Genomic DNA, 19,841 nt, shown 5'->3' with positions numbered 1-19,841 from the left:
GCTATAGTCTTAACCAGTAGCATTTCTATAGTAGCAGTGGAGGATCATAGGTAATACTGTGTCTTATAATAGAAGCACCAGCTTCTCTTTATTTGAAGCTGTCTTCATTATGACCAGGTAAATTATCAAGCCCAGCACTCTATTGGCTTCTGAATGAGCCAGAATCTGCTTGGGTATGGAGTATAGCCTCTCTCGGTTGTTCAGAGCTATGTTTTGATGGCTCTGAGTTGCTATAGTCTTAACCAGTAGCATTTCTATAGTAGCAGTGGAGGATCATAGGTAATACTGTGTCTGAGAAGCACCAGCTTCTCTTCATTTGTGGTTGTCTTCATTATGACCAGGTGAGTTGTCAAGCCCAGCACTTTACTGGCTTCTAAATGAGTCAGAATCTGTTAGGGTACGGAATATAGCCTCTCTGGGTTGTTCAGAGCTAGGTTTTGCTCCGTGAGTTGCTGTAGTCTTACCTAGGAGCATTTCTATGGTAGCAGTGGAGATTCATAGATAAAACTTTGTCCTGAGAAGCACCAGCATCTCTGAAATTGCAACAGGACATATCTCTAAATGGAGCCATCATATAGTGGAAGTTTGAAGTTGAATATTTGGGAAAAACCCTTGTGAGCAAACTTCTGTGCAGCACGAAAAGTGTACAGTGGGTGCATCATTTGAGATAGATCGTTTCTCCAGAACTATTCGAAGTTGAGACGCGTATCTCCCAGAAAAATCATCGTAGATCTGAATATGATACATATTCTGAAAGAGCAGTTCTTCAAGTAATAAATCTCGAAATTCCATCGATCTCGATGCAACAGTGTGGTCTTGACGAATTTTTAACTGACAACTGACCCCTTTTTTGGGGAATTTTTTAAAGTTCAACTTCGGACCCTCGAATCTCCCAGAAAAATCCTCGTGGATCTAAATGCTATACATATTCTGAAAGAGCAACTCTTCAAGTAACACATCTACATTCATGGAGCCCTCAAGTTCTCAATGGGGGAGCCATATTCAACTCACTGGGACCGTCCTCGCCTACTTCCTTACAGAAACCTGACATTTTCCCTACTCGCGATTTCCAGTTACAGGACCGCAAAATCCCGACGTCCTGTAACTTTTCGACGCTCTGAAAACAACTACTAGCGTTATAGTGCGTCGCCTGAAAGCGTCTGGAAGCTTTCATCTCTCGAATCGGAAGAGGTTCAGCGGCGTGTTACTTTTGCGTACCTAAGAACTGTTAAAAAAAATCTCGGGGGCTGTTTCCGATCACCGGCCCAAGTTCGCAGGGGTGTGAACGTTGTCGACACCAATGGGAGTCCAGAAAATCCCTTAATAAGGCATGTTTTCGAAGCCGGACGACACAGGTGCGTTTTTTCACACCATTATTTTTTTATTGGGTTAGCGACGCGTGTTGTGTTTGTTTGTTGTTGGGGAAAATAATTATTCAGTTTTATCGCAGTGTTTGGTGAGGTGCTCAAGGTAGGAATTATTAGAAAAATGCATGAGAATGAATTGAAAACTAATAGGAAAATTTTGATTCCACGTAATAGTAATAAACTGTTTTTTATTATACATAAACCAGATATTGCTTTCATCAAATACAAATATCCTTTTTATGTGTATTTCGTTAGGTAGTATAAGTTACGATCATACAACAATAAACCTTCATTAATTACTCAGGTTCTGGATGACCTTTTTTCTTCCATAATTCAAGAATGAAATGAGATGTGTTTGATCCTCACAGGTTGGCTGCCAAAACTCAAGAGCGTTTTTCTCCAATATTATTCATTTGAAATATTCATTGAAAAATATCACCAACGAAAGTCCTTTCAATTATAAAGTTACATACGAGGATATATTGAAAAATTCTTGGCCTACTATAGAACCAAACAAAATTTTAATGTCAAAATATTGTATTACTCAACATATTCTCCTCTCAATTGGATACACTTATTACAGCGAACCTGCAACGTCTCTAGACCTTCCAAAAAAAATTTTTCTTCTTGCTCTGCAAACCAGACCTCCACAGCTTTTATTACCTCCTCGTTGGAAGAAAATTCACGACCTAGTCAAACTTTTTTTCAGTTGAGGTAAAAGATCAATCATGGTTACTCCATGGCTATCCCAAAAAACTGAAGCTAGAACTTTTCCAGCAGATTTTTGGAGACGAAACTTCTAAGGTCTTGGAGAACCAGAGTGTCGCCATTCCATCGATTGTTGCTTTCTTTCTGTATAGTACAAATGTACCCAAGACTCATCCATAGTAACAATTCGGTTTAAGAAATCTACATCGTTTTCAAATCGAGCACAGATCAAACGCGATGCTTCTACCCTTGCACGCTGTTGATCAACATTTAAACATTTGGGGATCCATTTTGCAGCAATTTTTCTCATGTCCAAATTGACGTACTAAACTATATGATGAACGCGTTCGTATGAAATATTCAGTGCTTCAGATATCCGTTTTAGCCCTATTCGACGGTCTAATAAAATCATGTCATGAACTGCATCGATATTTTCGGGGACTAACACAGAAACTAGCCTTCCCGATCGGTCATAATCTTCAATGGAAAATTCACCTCTTTTGAAGCTTGCAGTCCAATTTTTCTCGGTCGCATACGAAGGACATTGATCACCAAGGGTATTAAGCATATCTTCGTGAATCTGCTTACCTCTTAACCCTTTTAAATACAGGTACTTGATGATGGCTCGATACTCCAGTGTTTCGATTTTCACAATTCCGGTGGACATCTTCTTTCTTTCAATTTATTCCGTAACTCTTTACTGCTTTACTTTTTTGACCTCAAACATCACACTGACACTTCTAATGAGTTATCGTTCGTTGCTATGGTAACGCAATATTTTTTTATGCATAGAACTGTCTTTATGTCTGCCTATATAAAACATCAGTGAATCAATTTCTGTGTTATCTTCCAAAGAAGTTAAGATTTGCTTATATGTATTTTAAGTACTACTCTCAGTACTGTAACGAAAACGATCTATGTTTTTGTATAAGGGTACTGAAAAGAAATCCAAACGAAAGATCAATGAAGAAACCTCAAACATTTTCGAATAAACATCGAGAGAAAAACTTTTTCAATGGAACGAACATGAATTTGGAGAAATCTACATTTTCGATAGAAAAATGAAAAGTTCAAAATAGTTGGATGCACTGCTCGGGAATCGAACCCGACTCTCAAGAATGGGAATCTTGAATGCTAACCACTACACCAGCAGTGCTTCACGCCGAGAAAATTTTCGTGGAAATCATTGAAAATGGGGTCGGAAAAACTGGAAAAACCAAAACGATGCACTGCTCGGGAATCGAACCCGACTCTCAAGAATGGGAATCTTGAATGCTAACCACTACACCAGCAGTGCTCCTGAAGAACGTTAAATTGTCGTCGAAGAAAAATAATAACAGATGTAGAAAACACATGAACAATAAGAGATAATTTTTTCAGTTAAATAAGTTGAAATCCTACAGATTCAGGTACTCATGGACTACACAGCTTCTCTCTCTTTGAAGAGAAGTTTTCACCTCAGAAGATATTGTATACAGGGTGTTCCAACGGTCGAAGAAAACTATAGTACTGTTCCTTTTTGAATGCCACTCTAATCAGTTAAGTTCTCCTTCAACAATCTGTTAATTTATCATTAAATGGAGGGAATCCTTATTCGTATAGATCGTATAAAGGATCTCGTAAAAATCCTCCTATTTCCTACTCCCATAGGTGATATTTCGATGGGGAGATATACGCCTGATGGAATCCTTCAATCCGTCGCACTACAAATGGATGGAGACCACTCGAAATCCCAGTGTCAGGTTTAACTATCCCCACATCGATTTCAGCTGTAAAACCAACGCCTCTGACGAATTTTATATTTCGCTTCGGAATTGAATCCCTGCCTCGTATCAGCTGATCCTTCGAACTAAATCAAATTTATACACAAGGCTTAATAAAATATAATGTGTAGTGTGGCGTTTTACGTTGGTGCACCTGCAGGAAATGGGTCAGATTTCGATGAAATAGGCCACATGCCTGTAGTTATATGTTGTTTTATTTACGTCGATTCTGTTTTCTCATTATGTGAATTTATTTTTAAGATATATCGAATTTGATCTGGGATATATTGGGTCAACTGTTGTTAAATGATGTGTAAATACTTTTCGAAAGTCAAGCTGCTGTCGAAGCACTCTCTGAACTCTTAATCAAAGGAAAGAAGAGGCAAACACACTTGCCAGGAAAAGAACACATTGATCTACTTAGAAAAAAAGTTTCAGAGGGAAGAAAACTAAAAAGAAGCTCTATGTTGAGATTTCCCTCAGATCATTTCAAAAATTCCCATCAAAACATGATGTACCAAAGATTCTAGAGTAAAAAGATGGGAAACGAAGCGACTACAAGCGATGCCAGCGACATCTGTATTTCAAATGTGTTATGCAGACCCTAAGCCTGGTTATATTTGAGGGGCTTTTGCAGAAATACATGAAATTTTGTAAGATTACAGATGACCATGCTCTGATGTGGATAAAATTTTCAGGGCATAAAGACAATGACTTGAGCAAACACTACTATGTGCAGTGAACATTTTACTGCAATTGAGAACTATTCATCCACGTAAATTGTTGTATGCAGGAAGCATTCCTTGCATGAACGGCCCATTTAAGGGAAATTATGTCCATTTAATGATTCTCAATTGCTACTCCTTCTGAATATATATTCAGACACGCAAAGGTTTTATTGATTTCGTTTTGGGAATTGAGTGACAGTCAAATTGCTGATTGGACAGTCGAAGTTGTATGAAACCTGCTGTCAGTGTTTAGTTTATTCATTAATCAATTTCTATACTTATTGTGTGATAAAGAGACGATATAATAAAGTAATCATAAAAAAGCATAAAGAAACTACACTGACTGGCTAACATACAGGTCTTGTATACCTCTGTAAGGTTTTCTTCAATTGTGGTTCTGAAAATTCTGTAACAACTGATATGTAAATAACCGAAAGGTGAATGTTACAATAAATTGTACAAATTCAACCAAGTTTATCAATTCAAAACAATGTATTGCACAGAAATAACACCTTTGACGTATTCAAGCTCTGTTTGTTGTCCATAATTTCAAATCTTTGTAAATTTTTTAGAATAAACAGCGTATTTCATTGATATCAGTTGATTCCAAACAATTTTCAAATGGAAATTAACATCTTGATCACAAAACACAACCATACTTTTGTTTTGTCCCTCACGATGTTTGTTTTCTGGTCTCAACAAAGTCGATATTGAAATTCGATACAAGGAATAGAATTCGAATTTCGCGCCCTTCAATTATAAAACAGAAAACTGCTATCAAACAGTTTTCTGTATCGACGGTACGTTTTCAGCGCCATCTCATTGTCAAATGTGGCAAACACAGGCCAAAATGATAGTGCTAGAGATATGAGGGCGTTTCCTATTTTTCTACTCTTTAATCTTCAGTGAAGATTCTATGGGTAAGTGGAAGCAACCTTTCATAATTACCTGGTACATTCCCAATCCTCACCAAAGGATTTACCAAACTGGCAAGCATCACTGTTTAATAATAATTGGATCATTCTATCCTTTGTGTACATACTCCAAATTAAAAAACGGAACCAAATTAAATTCTCCACGTTTCGTCAGTTAATGCGTATAAGTGGGTGGATTATTTTGCATTGGAAACATTGCACTGGAAATGCCTATTTCATTTCCAGCGCTTTTCATGTTATTCGAATTGTGTAATGAACATGGTGAAAAATAATACATTGGATGATTCTCTCTCAATCTGTATTTATCGATTGTGTTTATAAATTGTTATTGTGAATTGAGTACGATTCATCATTTGAGGATAGGGGAAATATACTGGGAACCCATAAAAAAAGGGCTAGACAATAAATTGCCACAGTTAATTAGCGCTGCAGATATCACCATGTATAATTCATTGAACTAACACAATCTCAACATAAACCCTTGAATCGATGGAACAGGGAAGGGGTTATAATAATTTCACGCATCCTGATTGTGAATTAATAACTGGGAGATCTATTGGAGCATCCCTACCGAACAATATGCTGATGTATATAGGGCCCTTTTGATTGAAGATGAACCGAACTATGTATGAACTATGGTTCTGTGTTGTTCGACTCGATGTTCAAAGCTTTCGATGCTCCCATTTTCATTTTCCAGTGCACTCAAAAGTTACGAGGATAATATCTAAAGGTAACCGGTCATCTAGACCTCTCAGACGAATAAAAGCCATAAACGATCCATCTCAGACACTTCCTCGGCGTTGAACCATAAATGGAATATCCAGACTCTTGACGTCGCCGATGGATACTGACGCCAGTTGATTCTGACGGGGAAAAAACAATGATAAACTCGAAGGTCTGTCGTTTTATGAAAGCCAACACCAGCGACGTTTTAATGAGGTGTCCGATAGAGGTATGAGATGTTGGAAAAATGCAATACACTGTTCTCTTGAGGGAGGATGAAAAATCGCTTGTGGTCCGAGTTGGATCACGTTAAATCTTGCTCTACACTGATGAAGAATAAATGAATATTTCCTGAACGAGGCTGCTTCAACAGATCTTCATAGAGTAGGGTAGAAAGAGCTTTCTACTCAAGATTCTGCAGAGTGTTCGAAGTTTTCCATGATCATGTTGCATCTTTAAAGTCGATTTTTATCGAAGACAATAATTTCGAATGTGATTCATAAGTGGAATATTTTATTAACTTCAGTTGAATCCTACTTTCAAAGCACATAAACAAGACTAGAACTGTCAAATAAACATCTCACTGAATCCTACATTTTACGTCAGCACTTGATTTGTGCCTTGATACTGAACACCCAAATGTGATCACCAAAAATAAATTTTCAAAATGCAGCTCGGTCTACCAGTTAGGAAGCAGTAGAAATCAGGGACGTAACAGTAGCAATTAAGTGTAAATTGAGAGTCTCTAACCTGGCAGTCTTTTTTAAGACTTCTCACAAAGGGTATATCAGGGTACACATATGTACCAAACATCAAATTCTTAGTCCCTTTCGTTAGAGAGATTTTTAAACTTTCGAGAGTCATGCTCGATGTATCTCCTACTTACGACTCTGTTTCAATCTATGAACGAAAGCAGGAGAATGATGGAGGTGATTTCTGAAAGGATTGTTTATTTAGCTACACTCACTACTTATGAATCACAGCTTAATATCGCTTTGTGCCTAAATATAGCCCATAATGGCAATGCAATCTCATAATATTGTGAGTGGAGGGTGCAAATGAAAAGCCATCATCAAAACATGCCATTTCAGCGTCATTACCCCATACGTCATATTTATGGAGTCGGTGTAGATGAGATTTAAATGAACGACCCGAACTAATCACCCAAAATTACACGTAATAATTATACTCAGTGAAATTCGGAGTGAGTGAGTAAATTTCAACAATGCAAATAGTTAATCTATCAGCGAGCACAATTCTGAAACCACAGAACGTCCCCATAAAATGTCAGATAAATTCCATTTCTGTCAGTTTTTTGGTTTCCAAGAAAAAACTGTTTTTCAGGTGCCATTACTGCCATTTCAAGGTCTATGTATAGCAAGTAATGACAACAATTTTAATCCTCCATTAAACAGAGTATAAACACCATTTAATGGAGGATTAAAATTTAAATACACCTTTCAATTACAATTGATGTTCTTGCAACTTCGCGTTAGTTATTTTTCTTACGATTAGCTGCACTTATTAGGTAGCTAAATCCATCGAACTTTCCACGCATTTCCCATTTTCTCAATTTCTACATTCGCGAAGTTTGCCGAAGCCAAATTTGCCTGGCACAAATCGAATGAACACATAAAATTTCCGTTTCAGAACGATGAATGTGACCTCTCCAAAGTCCTCATTGGCTAAACTGGGTTTTCATCCACGTCAGAAGTCCTTGAAGGTGATGGTTCTAGGTCAGGGAGGCGTTGGAAAAACAGGTGAGTTTGATTCAGATCGACGTCTCACATTGGATACGTGAAACAACAAGTTTTTGTGTGGTTGCATTGGCAACTGGAGGTATATTTCACACATAGCCTTTGGAAATAGGTTAGAAGAGTGGCGCAGAGCTGGTTTTTCTGAGGGAAGGTTGCATTCGGACGAAATCCAGATTTGTCAAGATTATCTCAGAAATCCGTCATTTGTATTCAAGAAAACATCGAATATAATTCAGATTAGTCAATTTAATTTCAGAGACCATCAATTGTAAATCAGATTAATCAGTAGTAGTGTAGCAAAGAGAGTTCTGCCTCACTGGATGACATAAACCCACAAGTTTATCTAGGGGATCTATGGTCAACAAAACGATCAAATATGACATAACCGAGAGCGAAGTCAAGATTCAAATTGTGAAGTTAAGTCATCCAGTGAGGCAGAACTCTCTTTGATATACTACTTTATCAGTTACAGTTCAGAAATAGTCATTTGTAATACAGAAAGTACGAATACCATTCGAGTTTATGTACGAGTTACTTGTCTACGAGACTTATTAATCAATCACAGAGTGGTTGATCATAAATACTCCTCTCTCAAACTTTCTTGTGAAAACCAGTGCAAAAAGGTCCAAGCAAAAGTTTAATGATGTTATGGTGCAGAGCTTAATTAGTAAGTAACCTCCTAACCTATATCTATAAGGTGATATATTAAACATAAGAAAGTATTCTTGAATCCACTGAGAAGAAAAGAACCTGTATGGAGTATCAAAGTGACAGAAACTCAAGAAAGAATTCAATAACCCACAGAGCTGGTGCTCGCATCTCAAAAATGCTAATAAATATGGTAATCCTGGGATATGTAGCTGTGTAGCCCACACTGTTTTACATACAATCTGTGGATATTAGGGTTTCCTAATACGTAGATGTTTCAGTCCTGTATATTTCATTCCGGAGAGGCTGAATTCTAAGAAAGAATCTTGATGCAAGATTAAAACAGAAATTTTTAATTCTTCCTTCTCAAACAGCAGTTGAATGCTGGCATTGTTGTTCCTTTTCTCAACAATGATATATAGCTTAAAAGCTGTCTTTTTAATTAACCCAATCAAAATTTCGACTCTTGTAGTAAACTATCGAATGTCTTCGATAGAGTATATTAGAAGTCCAGGAGACTGAGCAATAAATTCACAAGTTACTAGTTTTTTAACTGACTCGTTCGCAATTTCAGCTTCTCTTCGTCAAAGGCTCACTTTTAACAAACAGAAATCTAATCAAAAACGCCTCGATCTCCACATGTGGAAACCTTCATAGTTGGAGACCACAGAGAGGAAGGTATAGTAGAATTTGTTTGGCAAACAAACACGCGGCTGTGTCAAACTACTGTTTCAACTGCCGACAACCCAGGAAATCCTGAATTGCCGCTTTTCAACTGAACGCCTTCGTTACAAACGATCAAAGTTTCACGGACGGTTGCCGAGGTCTTTGTGTCATATATTTACTTTAACAAACTCGAAACGGTCTCGGAGAGAGTGAAATATGGATTGTTCGAACGTTCCCGATACTGAATTGGCCGAAAAAAATTCACAGTTATAAAAGAGAGATCAAATTTTCTGTTCATTTTATGAAACAGTGAATCTAGAGACCTCCTGATCAATTAATTGAAAACTGACAGAAAAGTGATCATCATATTTTCCGGAAAGTTGGTTACATCGCTTGTGTGAGAGCACGAGACGTGAATACTTCTTAAAACATGAAGATAACGTCTTATTTCGACCTATATCACTATTTTTTCATGTGGTTTAAACAAATTGGCATCGAATGAAATGTGGCCTGATAACTGATTAACCAATTCTGAGATCATGGGTTAGATTAGGTTGGGTAAGGTTAGGTTAGGTTGGGTTAGGTTGGGGTTAAATAGGTTAAGCTGGCTTAGGTTAACCTAGCTTGGGTTTATATCCGATAAAACCTCTCAGAACCCAATTGACATTATATAAAATGTAGCCTGATAATTAGGTAATCAATTCTGAGATCATGAGTTGGGTTAGGTTGGGTAAGGCTAGTTTAGGTTAGGTTGGGGTAGATTAGGTTTGGCCAGCTTGGGTTATATCCCATTAAACCTCACAGAATCCAATTGTCTGAATTTTTTATGAAGCCTGACCGTCCCACGTAACCAATTCAATCATTATGGTGTAGGTAAGGTCAGGTTAGATTAGAATAGGTACTGTATATCTATCATATGCTAGATCTCTGTAAAATGATAATATTTCTGATTAATTTTTCCATTTACAGTTGCTTTTAGGATCAGTTTAGGTTCGGAAAGTTAGATGAAAGATTGTGAAGATTGATTTAAATAGTTAATGTCATGTTATACTGCAGATCTCATGAGCTATGATAATGTAATCGGTTCTGATCTTCATCTCTTAATGTTTCCAACTCGAACGTCTCATTTTCATCGCATCGTTTGACGCTATTCAGTACATTGAAGTTCTCGATTCATTGAGTTCTCACGACCAAAATGAGTCCGCTAAACGAATATCAGCCAAGTGAATGGGCACTTTCTTTCATGGACTTCCTCATGCAACAAGTTGTCGCTTCCCGCAAATTGCAAAAATCGATGGGAAATTACTTCGTTTTACGACCTTTAAGGTCAAGGATTCAATCAGGAATATTGTCCTCCAATTGTTGATAGTGGATGATGGGAAAATATCGAGTGGTTTTTGCAGCGAGGCTTCAGTGTATATTTCGATATTTATTTCTTGGTGTAAATCATCAGAAACAACACCAGAGCTGTAATAAAAAAGAAGAATAAAATAAAAAAAAGATAAAGAAAAAGAGAAGCAAGAAGAAAACACGAACGCATCCTCTATTCCATATATCATCCTTTCAAAAGCAGTTATTTCCATTCTAAAGACCCTCCAGACATGAAAAATTATCTAATCCATCCACTGATAGATAAGCTTTGATCTTCCCGGAATAAGGTCAGTATTTCCCGACGAAACAGCCGTCAATGCAATCCCTGAAATCCCTCACAAACGAAATGACGCCTGACTGCGACCGTGGCTATTCTATTATACACGCCAAGGAATCACCGAGTTTATGTTTATCTCTGATACAAGACAGTGCCCATCTGCAGGAGGCAGAAATAGGAATGTAATGGCGCTTGAAACGTTCACGTGGTGAAACAATCCTTTCGGTATATTAGATACAGATTTGTATGATCATTTCGTACATTATACACTGCTCAACGATTCATTTTCAGGAATATTAGCTTTAAGATACTTAACTAACACATGACGGTTATGACTGTTATTAATAATGTCACTTCAGACGAGTAAACTATCAAATGACACAATAGTGTGTTATAATCCATAACTCACTAGTGAGTTATGTAATTTTACTCAGCCCTAATTTCACTAAAAAAAAGAGAAGTGATCTAACAAATGCATCATTAAAGAACAGGAAATTTTCCTGAATTGACGGATAGTTTCACCTGGAAAACGCCATCTAATCCCTAATCTGTCAGCCATTCTTGTTCGCCCACTGAGCGCCATCTACGTTCTAACCATTCATCTTAATTACGAGAATAGATGTAATTCTTATCATGAGTAATTTTCCTATTCATTGTTCTCGGATTCGCGTTGAAAATTCAGCGTCTGTTATGCAGATAGCACCTCATTGAATTATAGAACTTCCTTCCCTCCACCCACTCATCTATCTCAGATCTTGCACAATATTAGGTCGGCGAGTGGAGGATTGGAAGGGACGATAACTTACTTGAACATTTCAGTCGATGTTCGCCAAATTTCGAAATGTCAGTTCGAAGAAACATTGTGGACAACCGTGGGCTACCAGAAACATCAACGAGGGTAGGTTTCGCTTTTATTCGAGCTCGTCATCGTTGGTTGAGTTATGCGATACTTATGAGCTCCAGTGATAGCGAAACGTGACTATTGTTACTCTCTTTCGATATCGGAATACTGTGTATAAGGAAACTGGCGTTTGAATATGCCATATCTCCAAATTTCTAAGGTCATGAGTATATCTGGCATCGCAGTGTTTAACCCTCTCTATAAGACACTTTACAGTGATTCATGTGAAACCGAATCCTTACAATTTTTTCAGCCATGGTCGTACGGTTCATCACCAGGAGATATATAGGAGAATACGATCCTAGTCTGGAGAAAATTTATACTTATCACACAGTGATCGACAACGAGATGGTGTACTTTGACATCCTGGATACTGCTGGGCAACCTCATGTGAGTAAAACCATTTGTTTTCGATGATTTTTATGGAATATGGACTAAAAGTAATGCTGGTATTGTATGCTTTGAATTGTTGTATCAATCCACCGTTTTTATAATCAATTATCCGTAAACTAACCTCTGTATTAACTTAACCGTTGAAAACATGTATTTCTAACGTCCAAAACAATCCTGCAAAAGCCATTTTCCCTTCAGTTGGCTTGTTTCTCCCTGAATGATGCGGAAGCCAGTCCTGCAAACCTTCGAATACTGAATGATTCTCGACGTCATTTATTCGAATGATTTTCAGTTACATTTCGTCGACGAATCAATAACAACCCTGTCTTTTCCAACGACCGAAACTGAATGGAACCCAGTCCACCTGAACCTTCCGCGTCTTACGGGATTAAAAACGCTTTTCCAACGTTTCGCCATTTCTCGCAATCTTCTGGAGAGAGCAGGGCAAACTCCGTCCCGCTTCCGCAGAGTCTGCGGGGCGGAAGTGTGATCTGTGTAATCGCGTATACCATTCATTTTCATTCTCCTCGACTGGGTGGAAAATCGGACTGGTGGATTAGGATATCCAGCGCTCTGTGGGACCAATTATTGTCCGCTTTCGATTTCTACGCCTTCACCGGCTTCTTATGGGCACTTACGTACACGTGTATCTTCGATGGATTACCGTTTTTTAGCGTCGACATCCGAGAAGCAAGCCGATTCGGGAAGCTTTTCGAAGGTCAACTTTCTCTACGCGTATCTGCCAGAAAAATCATCGCATATCTAAGTGTGATACATATTCTAAAAGAGCAACTCTTCTAGTGATGAGCCTAGAGATTTCATCGTTCTGAGTGCAAACGTTCGGTCTTGGCGAATGTTTAAGTGACCCAATATTTTTTCAAAATTTTTTTAGGGGAAAGTTGCGATAGATGTATCTCACAGACAATTCATCTCAGAGATGAAAATTATACATTTCCTAAAAAAGGCAACTCTTCTAGTGATAAATCTTCAAATTTCATTGACCTCACTGCAACCGTTCCGTCTTGACGAATTTTTCAGTGACCCCCCATTTTTTTCGGAATTTTCCGAGGTCAACTTTCAATACGCATATCTGCCAGAAAAATCACCGTAGGTCTGAATATAATGCAGGTTCTGAAAGAGCAACTCTTTAAGTAATAAGTCTCGAACTTTCATCGATCTCAGTGTAACCGTTCGTTCGTGACGAATGTTTAAGTGAACCAATATTTTTTCAAATTTTTTTTTTACGGGAAAATTTCGACGAATGTATCTCGCAGAAAAATCATCGCAGAGCTGAAAATGATACATGTACTATAAAGGCCAACTCTTTCAGTGATGAATCTTCAAATTTTATCGATCTCACTGCAACCGTTCCGTCTTGACGAATTTTTTAGTGACCCCATCTTTTTCGGAATTTTTTTAAGGTCAACTTCGAATACGCGTATCTACCAGAAAAATCATCGTAGATCTTAATGTGATGCATATTCTTAAAGAACAACTCTTTCAGTATCAAATCTCGAAATTTCATCGAGTTCGGTGCAACCGTTAGTTCTTGACGGATGTTTAAGTGACCCAATATTTTTTAGAAATTTTTTTTAGGGGTAAATTTCGACAAATGTATCTCCCAGAAAAATTATCGCAGAGCTGAAATTGACACATATTCTGAAAGAACAACTCTTCTTGTGCTGAAATCTTCAAATTTCATCGACCTCAGTACAACCGTTTCACCTTGACGAATTTTTAAGTGACCCCATCTTTTTAGGGAATTTTCGAAGGTTAACTTTCCCAGAAAGGGATGATAGTAATTATATCCGTCATATTGAATACGTGTTTTTCAGTGAAGTCATTCATTCTGATCAGGATATACCAGTTTTGCCCCTCCAGACTTTGTTCTTACCAGAAAACAAAAACACTCAGGCCTCAATCTGTGTCTGAAGTGAATAACCGTGGTCGGATTTGCATACTATAATTAATACACCCTCAGCAAAACTTCTTGTGCAGACGGGAATTCTTCCGCCAAGGAATTATTGACTACGACGAAAGATCTAATCAACTCATCTCTCGTTCACGTCAACATTAGCTAACAAAGTTCCGAGTTGAAGATTAAAAGACCACGCAATTTTTCCTCGGGATATTTCATTATAGGTTGATGTTCCCCAGTTTGGATTAGAGTTTTTCAACTCTTGATAGACGGGAAATGTGCGTTGGCAACGCCGTATACAAGGGGTGGTGAATAGCACCCCATGATGAAACTCAAAATATAAAAAAAAATGTTAAGTATGGAAAGATCATTATAATAACGTAATAAACACACACATACGTGAGAAAACGTTGCATTTTTTAATAGACGCCTGAAAATATACATGAAATATCAGATTTAAGTCAATCATCAACGAGAAAAAGTCTTGAATGAGATTCGTGAATGGTGAAACAATCTGTAGCGATTTCTTTTTCAGAAAATTCTGGCAGAACTCCAACTTTTCATCTGATTAATAAAATGTCACGTGTTTCAGGAGTTGAAGGAGCTGTTGACCCCACTTTATTTCGAGAAAGTTTCGCTTCCAAGATGTCTCGTGTTCGAAACTTTGTCTTTTCCAGATGAAAAGGAATTAATATAACTTTTTGATTGAGGCTTCGAGACTTAATTGAGCTGCCAATCGAAATACAGGGGTGTAGGTCACTTTTCAAAGATAACATCATTGATATTTGGTGTTCTGATGTTTACTATGTCACTTTATACGATCAGTTCATATCAAATCAGCCTGTACAATCCATTCAGTTAGATTGGGGATATATTTCAACGAGCTGTTTAAATTTTTTCGCTGAATATAAATTTCCGGGAGTTCTTCCATCATCTTTTCAGGGAATAATTCCATTTTGCAGGAGAACGAATGTCTTTCCCTCGAAGCCAACATAAAATGGGCGGAGGCTTTTATCCTAATGTACTCTGTGACCGACAAGTGCTCGTTCGACGAGTGCTACAGGCTCAAGTTCCTCATAAACTACAACAAGAAGCGAAGGCGCCTTGGTAACGTTGCCAAAGACGCTGCAGTGGATGTTCCAGTTGTGCTCGTGGGTAATAAGATAGATCAGGTGGAGGACAGGATGGTTTCTCTGGAGGAGGGACAGAAGAGGAGCAAGGAAATTGGCTGCGTATGCTTCCACGAGATATCGGTGAGGGAGAGCATAGATCAGGTGAGAGTTATGGATTTTCATACCATAATTTCAAATATCTGGCCTAGTTTAGGAGAAATGTTTTTTTTCCACTTTTCATTTTCGATTTGACTTCGCTCTCTGGAGTGCAATTCTCTATTTAAACATCAACTGTTTGGTTGTCTACAATCTTCGGAACAAATTCTATGCTCTCTATATCCTAGGACAGTAATAGAACATCCTGATTTTCAGACAGAGTAGCAAATAGGTCATTTTAGGGGAGTCTAACCCCTTGCTCATTTTTTACCCAATAAATCGAGATTTTCGAAATGAGTTTTTGTGCTAGGTTAGAAGCCTAGGTAACGCTGATTATATAACCGGAAATCCCAATTGGATCAGACGAACATATCAGGAGATATCACAGATTGAAAATAGCAATTTTTGAAAAATCCCATTTCCAAGATGAAAATCTAAACGAAGGTAGACAGGCTTTCGAAATTGCTCGCAATAGATTCAGCGTGATCGAAAACCTATATTTTGATACCAAAATTTCAAATATCTGGCCCTGTTTAGGAGAAAATAATTTTTTTCGTTTTTCCATTTTTCAACCTTCGAGTTAGGTGTGGTATCAAGCAAAAAAATTACAGTAGATTCTTCTAGTAATAAATCTGGGAATTTCATCTATTTCGACACAACCGTTTACCCATTCAATTGCCTTTCCAAAAATGACACCTTCAATCTTTGAGCGAAAATGGTGTATTAATTAGTTTGTGCAGTCCGTTTGGTGAAAATAAGGCCAGACAGTCTTTAAATTCATTATCTAGCCAAAAATGACTCATGGCATAATAATAGACTGAAGTATTGAAGATATTTGTCAGATCAATCAATTTTTTTATAGATCTTTATCGAAGTTGTTCTCACACGTTATCTTGCTGAAGTCGTTTTCGAGAAATTCATCAATAGCTATTATAGCACAGGTTATGTAGGTATCTGATAACATTATTATTAGATAATAATTACAATCGAGTTTACTTTGTTTGGAAACCTGGCCTATTTATATTCAGGCTTCAAATGACTATTTGCGAAAATATTCACGCATTTTTTGGTTGGGCAGCTCTCTTAGATAACAAAAATCAAATTGAGCACACATTTCTGTTATCTTTTGGTGATATCTCCCGTTATAATATGCCCGTAATGCTTTGGGCGCAAACATATCTCTGAAAATCTACATTATACCTACAACACAAAGCAAATTTGAGCGTTTGACCCGTCAAATCCAGAATAGAATCACCTTCCCAACGTTTCCTGCATACAAAATCACAATCGTCCCTGTGGCAACAAAAACGAACCCCACAAAACGAACTTTATTTTTGTCGAGTGAAATATCGCATTGATTGAGAAACCCCTAGAGTTTTTCTACGGAAAATTCCGCGTATGACTTCATGATGTTTGTTGACGGAAAATAACGTATTTTCCTCTCACAATCGGAATTAAATGAGCTACGTCGATGAAGGAAGCGCCTTTTCGTGTATTTTTGCCGATACGCGTCGTCACACTAACAATGCTTCTTCTCAACTTGTTCTTGTTTGTTTGTAACGGATGAGAATCTATTGTACACTCGTTGGATTCTTGTTCTCAGACGAATTGGGTGGTATTCTTTTGAGGGTTCCAACATTGGCCAAGCCTTGAAGTAACGCTGTAAAGTGGTTGTTCGAGAGAAACTCACTTTTTACTGTTACTTTTTACACTCAAACCGAAGCTTCAATCTTTCTCTACCTACAATGTGGAGAGGGGTACGTTTGAGTATTATACAGACCCAAAATATGGTCCTCAAGACACTCATTTCTTGCAGGTGTATGACTTTTTTTTGCAGCTTATTCCAATACATTGATGCCTTTCTTGTTAGGAATATTAACCGTTTCTCCCATCTCAGGTTTGGTCGGTGTTCACAGACGTGTGTCGATTCTGGAGGGTGCACAACAAGAACCCTAGCAGACTACGCAAAACGCCCAGCGAAAAAGATCCAACCTCCCCAGACCAGCAGCGTTACTTCTCCAACACCATATCACCCAGCAGCATCCTCCCCAACTTCTGCCGATCCGGCATCTTGGGTAGGAGATGGACCGAAGGTGAGCTGGAAGAAGGAGACGAGACCAGAGAGGAGACCAATGACGACTCAGCCTCCAGCCCATCTGATGCGGCGCCCTTCCGAGAGAGGGCGTCCACTGACGGCCACCTGCACCAGAGCAAGTGCAAGCCTTGGAAGTGGAGGCATCCACCGAACCATTCCAACAGTTCATCCAGTAGCTCCGGCGAGCTGTACACCACGAAGAACGACAGGAGGATGAGCATATCGATGAGGGGCAACAATGCCAGCTACTGAACTGTCGACCATCGGACGTATTTTGTCGTTTTGTCGTCGTATTCCTGGAGTTTCACGAACCTCTCGAGAAGAATCAAAGTCAAACCGTTCAGATAAGGTAATCAGAGAACTTAACACACCACTGAGAACTTGGAGATGACCAATGATGCCTATAGTGTCAAAGTTTGACAGATACGAATGACATTCAGTATGTCAGTTTCAGCTGAAAAGCCAGTGGCTGTGTTAAAAAGTACCACATTATCAAACACTTCTTGGATCTTTCAACCCAGTTGACCTTTTGTTCAAGAACGCTCGAAAAATTTCACTTTTCAATTGAAAATTCAATAACATTGCCAGGTTTGAAATGTGGAGTTGTTTTTTGAAAGTCAGTTATACATAAAAGTCAGTTTGAATAGGCAATTACTTTTAATAGTCGCTTTGAGTTGGCAAATATGTATAATTGGCAGTTTAAACTGGCAATTACTTGATTAACTGGTGAAAATGACAATTAAACATCAGTAATTGTGGTTTGAACTGGCAAATATGTATGATTGCCAGTCTGGAAAGGCAATTCTGTATAATTGCCAAATTTAGGAGGTACATCTGTGGAACTGCCATTTTAAACTGACAATTATCGATGATTGCCAGGTCAAACTGACATTCATATCAGTAACTGTCAGTTTGAACTGTCAATGATACATAATTGCCGGTTGAAATTGAAAATTAACCATGATTGTCATGTCAAACTGGCAACTACATAGTTATTTTCAGTTTGAACTAGCAAAATATGTATAATTGCCTGTTTCAAGAGGTAGAAAAGTATAATTGGCAGTTTGAACTAACAATCAAGTATAATTGTCATTTAAAACTGGCAATTATCTGTGATCAAACTGACATTCATACATCATTAATTGTAAGTTATATATAATTGACAGTTATCTATGATTGACCGTTCAAACTTGCAGTTGTACATGCGTAGTTGTCAGTTTGAACTGTTAATTAGACATAACTGCCAATTTAAAACAGGCAATCATGTGTAATTGTCAATTGAAACTGGCTTTTTCATCTGGAAGTTGAGTTAAGTTGAGCAAAGATAAGTTCTCTACTCTAAAATGGATTATAGCCAATTCATACGATTTCTTTCATTCTTTTCGATCAGTTCGAAGGTGGAATTCCAAAATCTCTCAAATATAACTCTAAAATATATCAATGGTTGAAATGTTGTGATTATTTTGTATATTACTCAAATAGAAATAATTTTTTACGAGACAATAACTTATGAAATCTCATCCAAAGACCATGAAATCACTGTGATTCAATCGACCTGTACTGAAACGCACCAAGATATCTAAAAAAACTCCGTCGTAAGCTTTTGAATGTTGATCATACATGTAAGTCGATGTACCCTTCAAAGGAAAACAAACCTGTCAAGATTTCCTATTGGGATATTAGAATTTGATAGTACTTTACGTATGACGGAAAAAACATGGGGATTTACGCTTTAAAACTCAAAAGAACCATTTTATAACCGTAAAAACTAGTCATACTTAATACTAACAACCATATACCATCAGATTTTGTGATGGGGTAGAGTCAAAATTACCCAACTATCTCGTATATCTGTGTATATTTGTCTAATATGTGGATCGTAATTTGTATCAAATAAGGTACATTCCTCTGATGAATATCTGTACATCAATTTTGATTGAATATTTAAATAAATTTAATAATAACGAACTTGAGTTTTTTTTATACAAGACACTTTTACTACCACCCACTTGAAAATGCAACACTGAGCAAGAAACACGTGTTTCAATTCATTCTTCAAGGAGTAAAGGAGGCAAAAGTAACAACACTTTGGTTGCGTTCACAAACTCACTCTGAGTAAGCTCTGCTTTCTCTGGAGCGTTCCCATACGTACTTTGTCTTCCTGTGAACATGACCATACTCTTACTCCACTCTCCGGAGTAAGTTTGTGAATGCAACCTTTATTGAAAGATGAATGAACCTAACCTAAGAGATATCTAGTCCTCTTCATAAAGTACAGAGAAGGAGTTCTCTTCAAGATCTGAGAAAAGAGCCATAACAGACA

At 37.7% G+C, this 19,841-nt stretch overlaps 1 protein-coding gene and 2 non-coding genes across 4 annotated transcripts; 1 reads left to right on the top strand and 2 right to left on the bottom strand.

The window, feature by feature from the left end:
- The first annotated feature begins 1,158 nt into the window (after positions 1 to 1,158).
- On the top strand, positions 1,159 to 19,486 carry LOC123319189 (ras-related and estrogen-regulated growth inhibitor). Of its 2 annotated transcripts, none has more exons than XM_044906052.1 (5): positions 1,159 to 1,355; positions 7,875 to 7,984; positions 12,098 to 12,234; positions 15,118 to 15,429; positions 17,321 to 19,486. In XM_044906052.1, exons 2-5 carry the CDS (start codon positions 7,879 to 7,881, stop codon positions 17,768 to 17,770), a joined length of 1,005 nt encoding a protein of 334 aa, XP_044761987.1. In that variant the 5' UTR covers positions 1,159 to 1,355; positions 7,875 to 7,878; the 3' UTR covers positions 17,771 to 19,486. The 2 variants fall into 2 exon arrangements, with proteins under 2 accessions (XP_044761987.1, XP_044761988.1); XM_044906053.1 differs by having other exon boundaries at positions 1,345 to 1,470.
- On the bottom strand, positions 3,160 to 3,231 carry Trnag-ccc. The gene has a single exon. It is a non-coding gene; the product is annotated as a tRNA-Gly (tRNA).
- On the bottom strand, positions 3,301 to 3,372 carry Trnag-ccc. The gene has a single exon. It is a non-coding gene; the product is annotated as a tRNA-Gly (tRNA).
- Positions 19,487 to 19,841: the final 355 nt, after the last annotated feature.

This window comes from Coccinella septempunctata, chromosome 8 (genome assembly GCF_907165205.1).
Source record: "Coccinella septempunctata chromosome 8, icCocSept1.1, whole genome shotgun sequence".
Taxonomy (NCBI): Eukaryota; Metazoa; Arthropoda; class Insecta; order Coleoptera; family Coccinellidae; genus Coccinella; species Coccinella septempunctata.
The sequence above is the reverse complement of the archived record's forward strand: the minus strand, read 5'-3'. Positions and strand labels throughout refer to the sequence as shown.

Excerpts from the sequence above, each read along its gene's own strand:
- LOC123319189 (XM_044906052.1), top strand. The coding sequence starts at position 7,879 with ATGAATGTGACCTCTCCAAAGTCCTCATTGGCTAAACTGGGTTTTCAT. Across the intron at positions 12,235-15,117 it reads ATACTGCTGGGCAACCTCAT|GAGAACGAATGTCTTTCCCT; the intron begins GTGAGTAAAACC and ends TCCATTTTGCAG. Across the intron at positions 15,430-17,320 it reads TGAGGGAGAGCATAGATCAG|GTTTGGTCGGTGTTCACAGA; the intron begins GTGAGAGTTATG and ends CTCCCATCTCAG.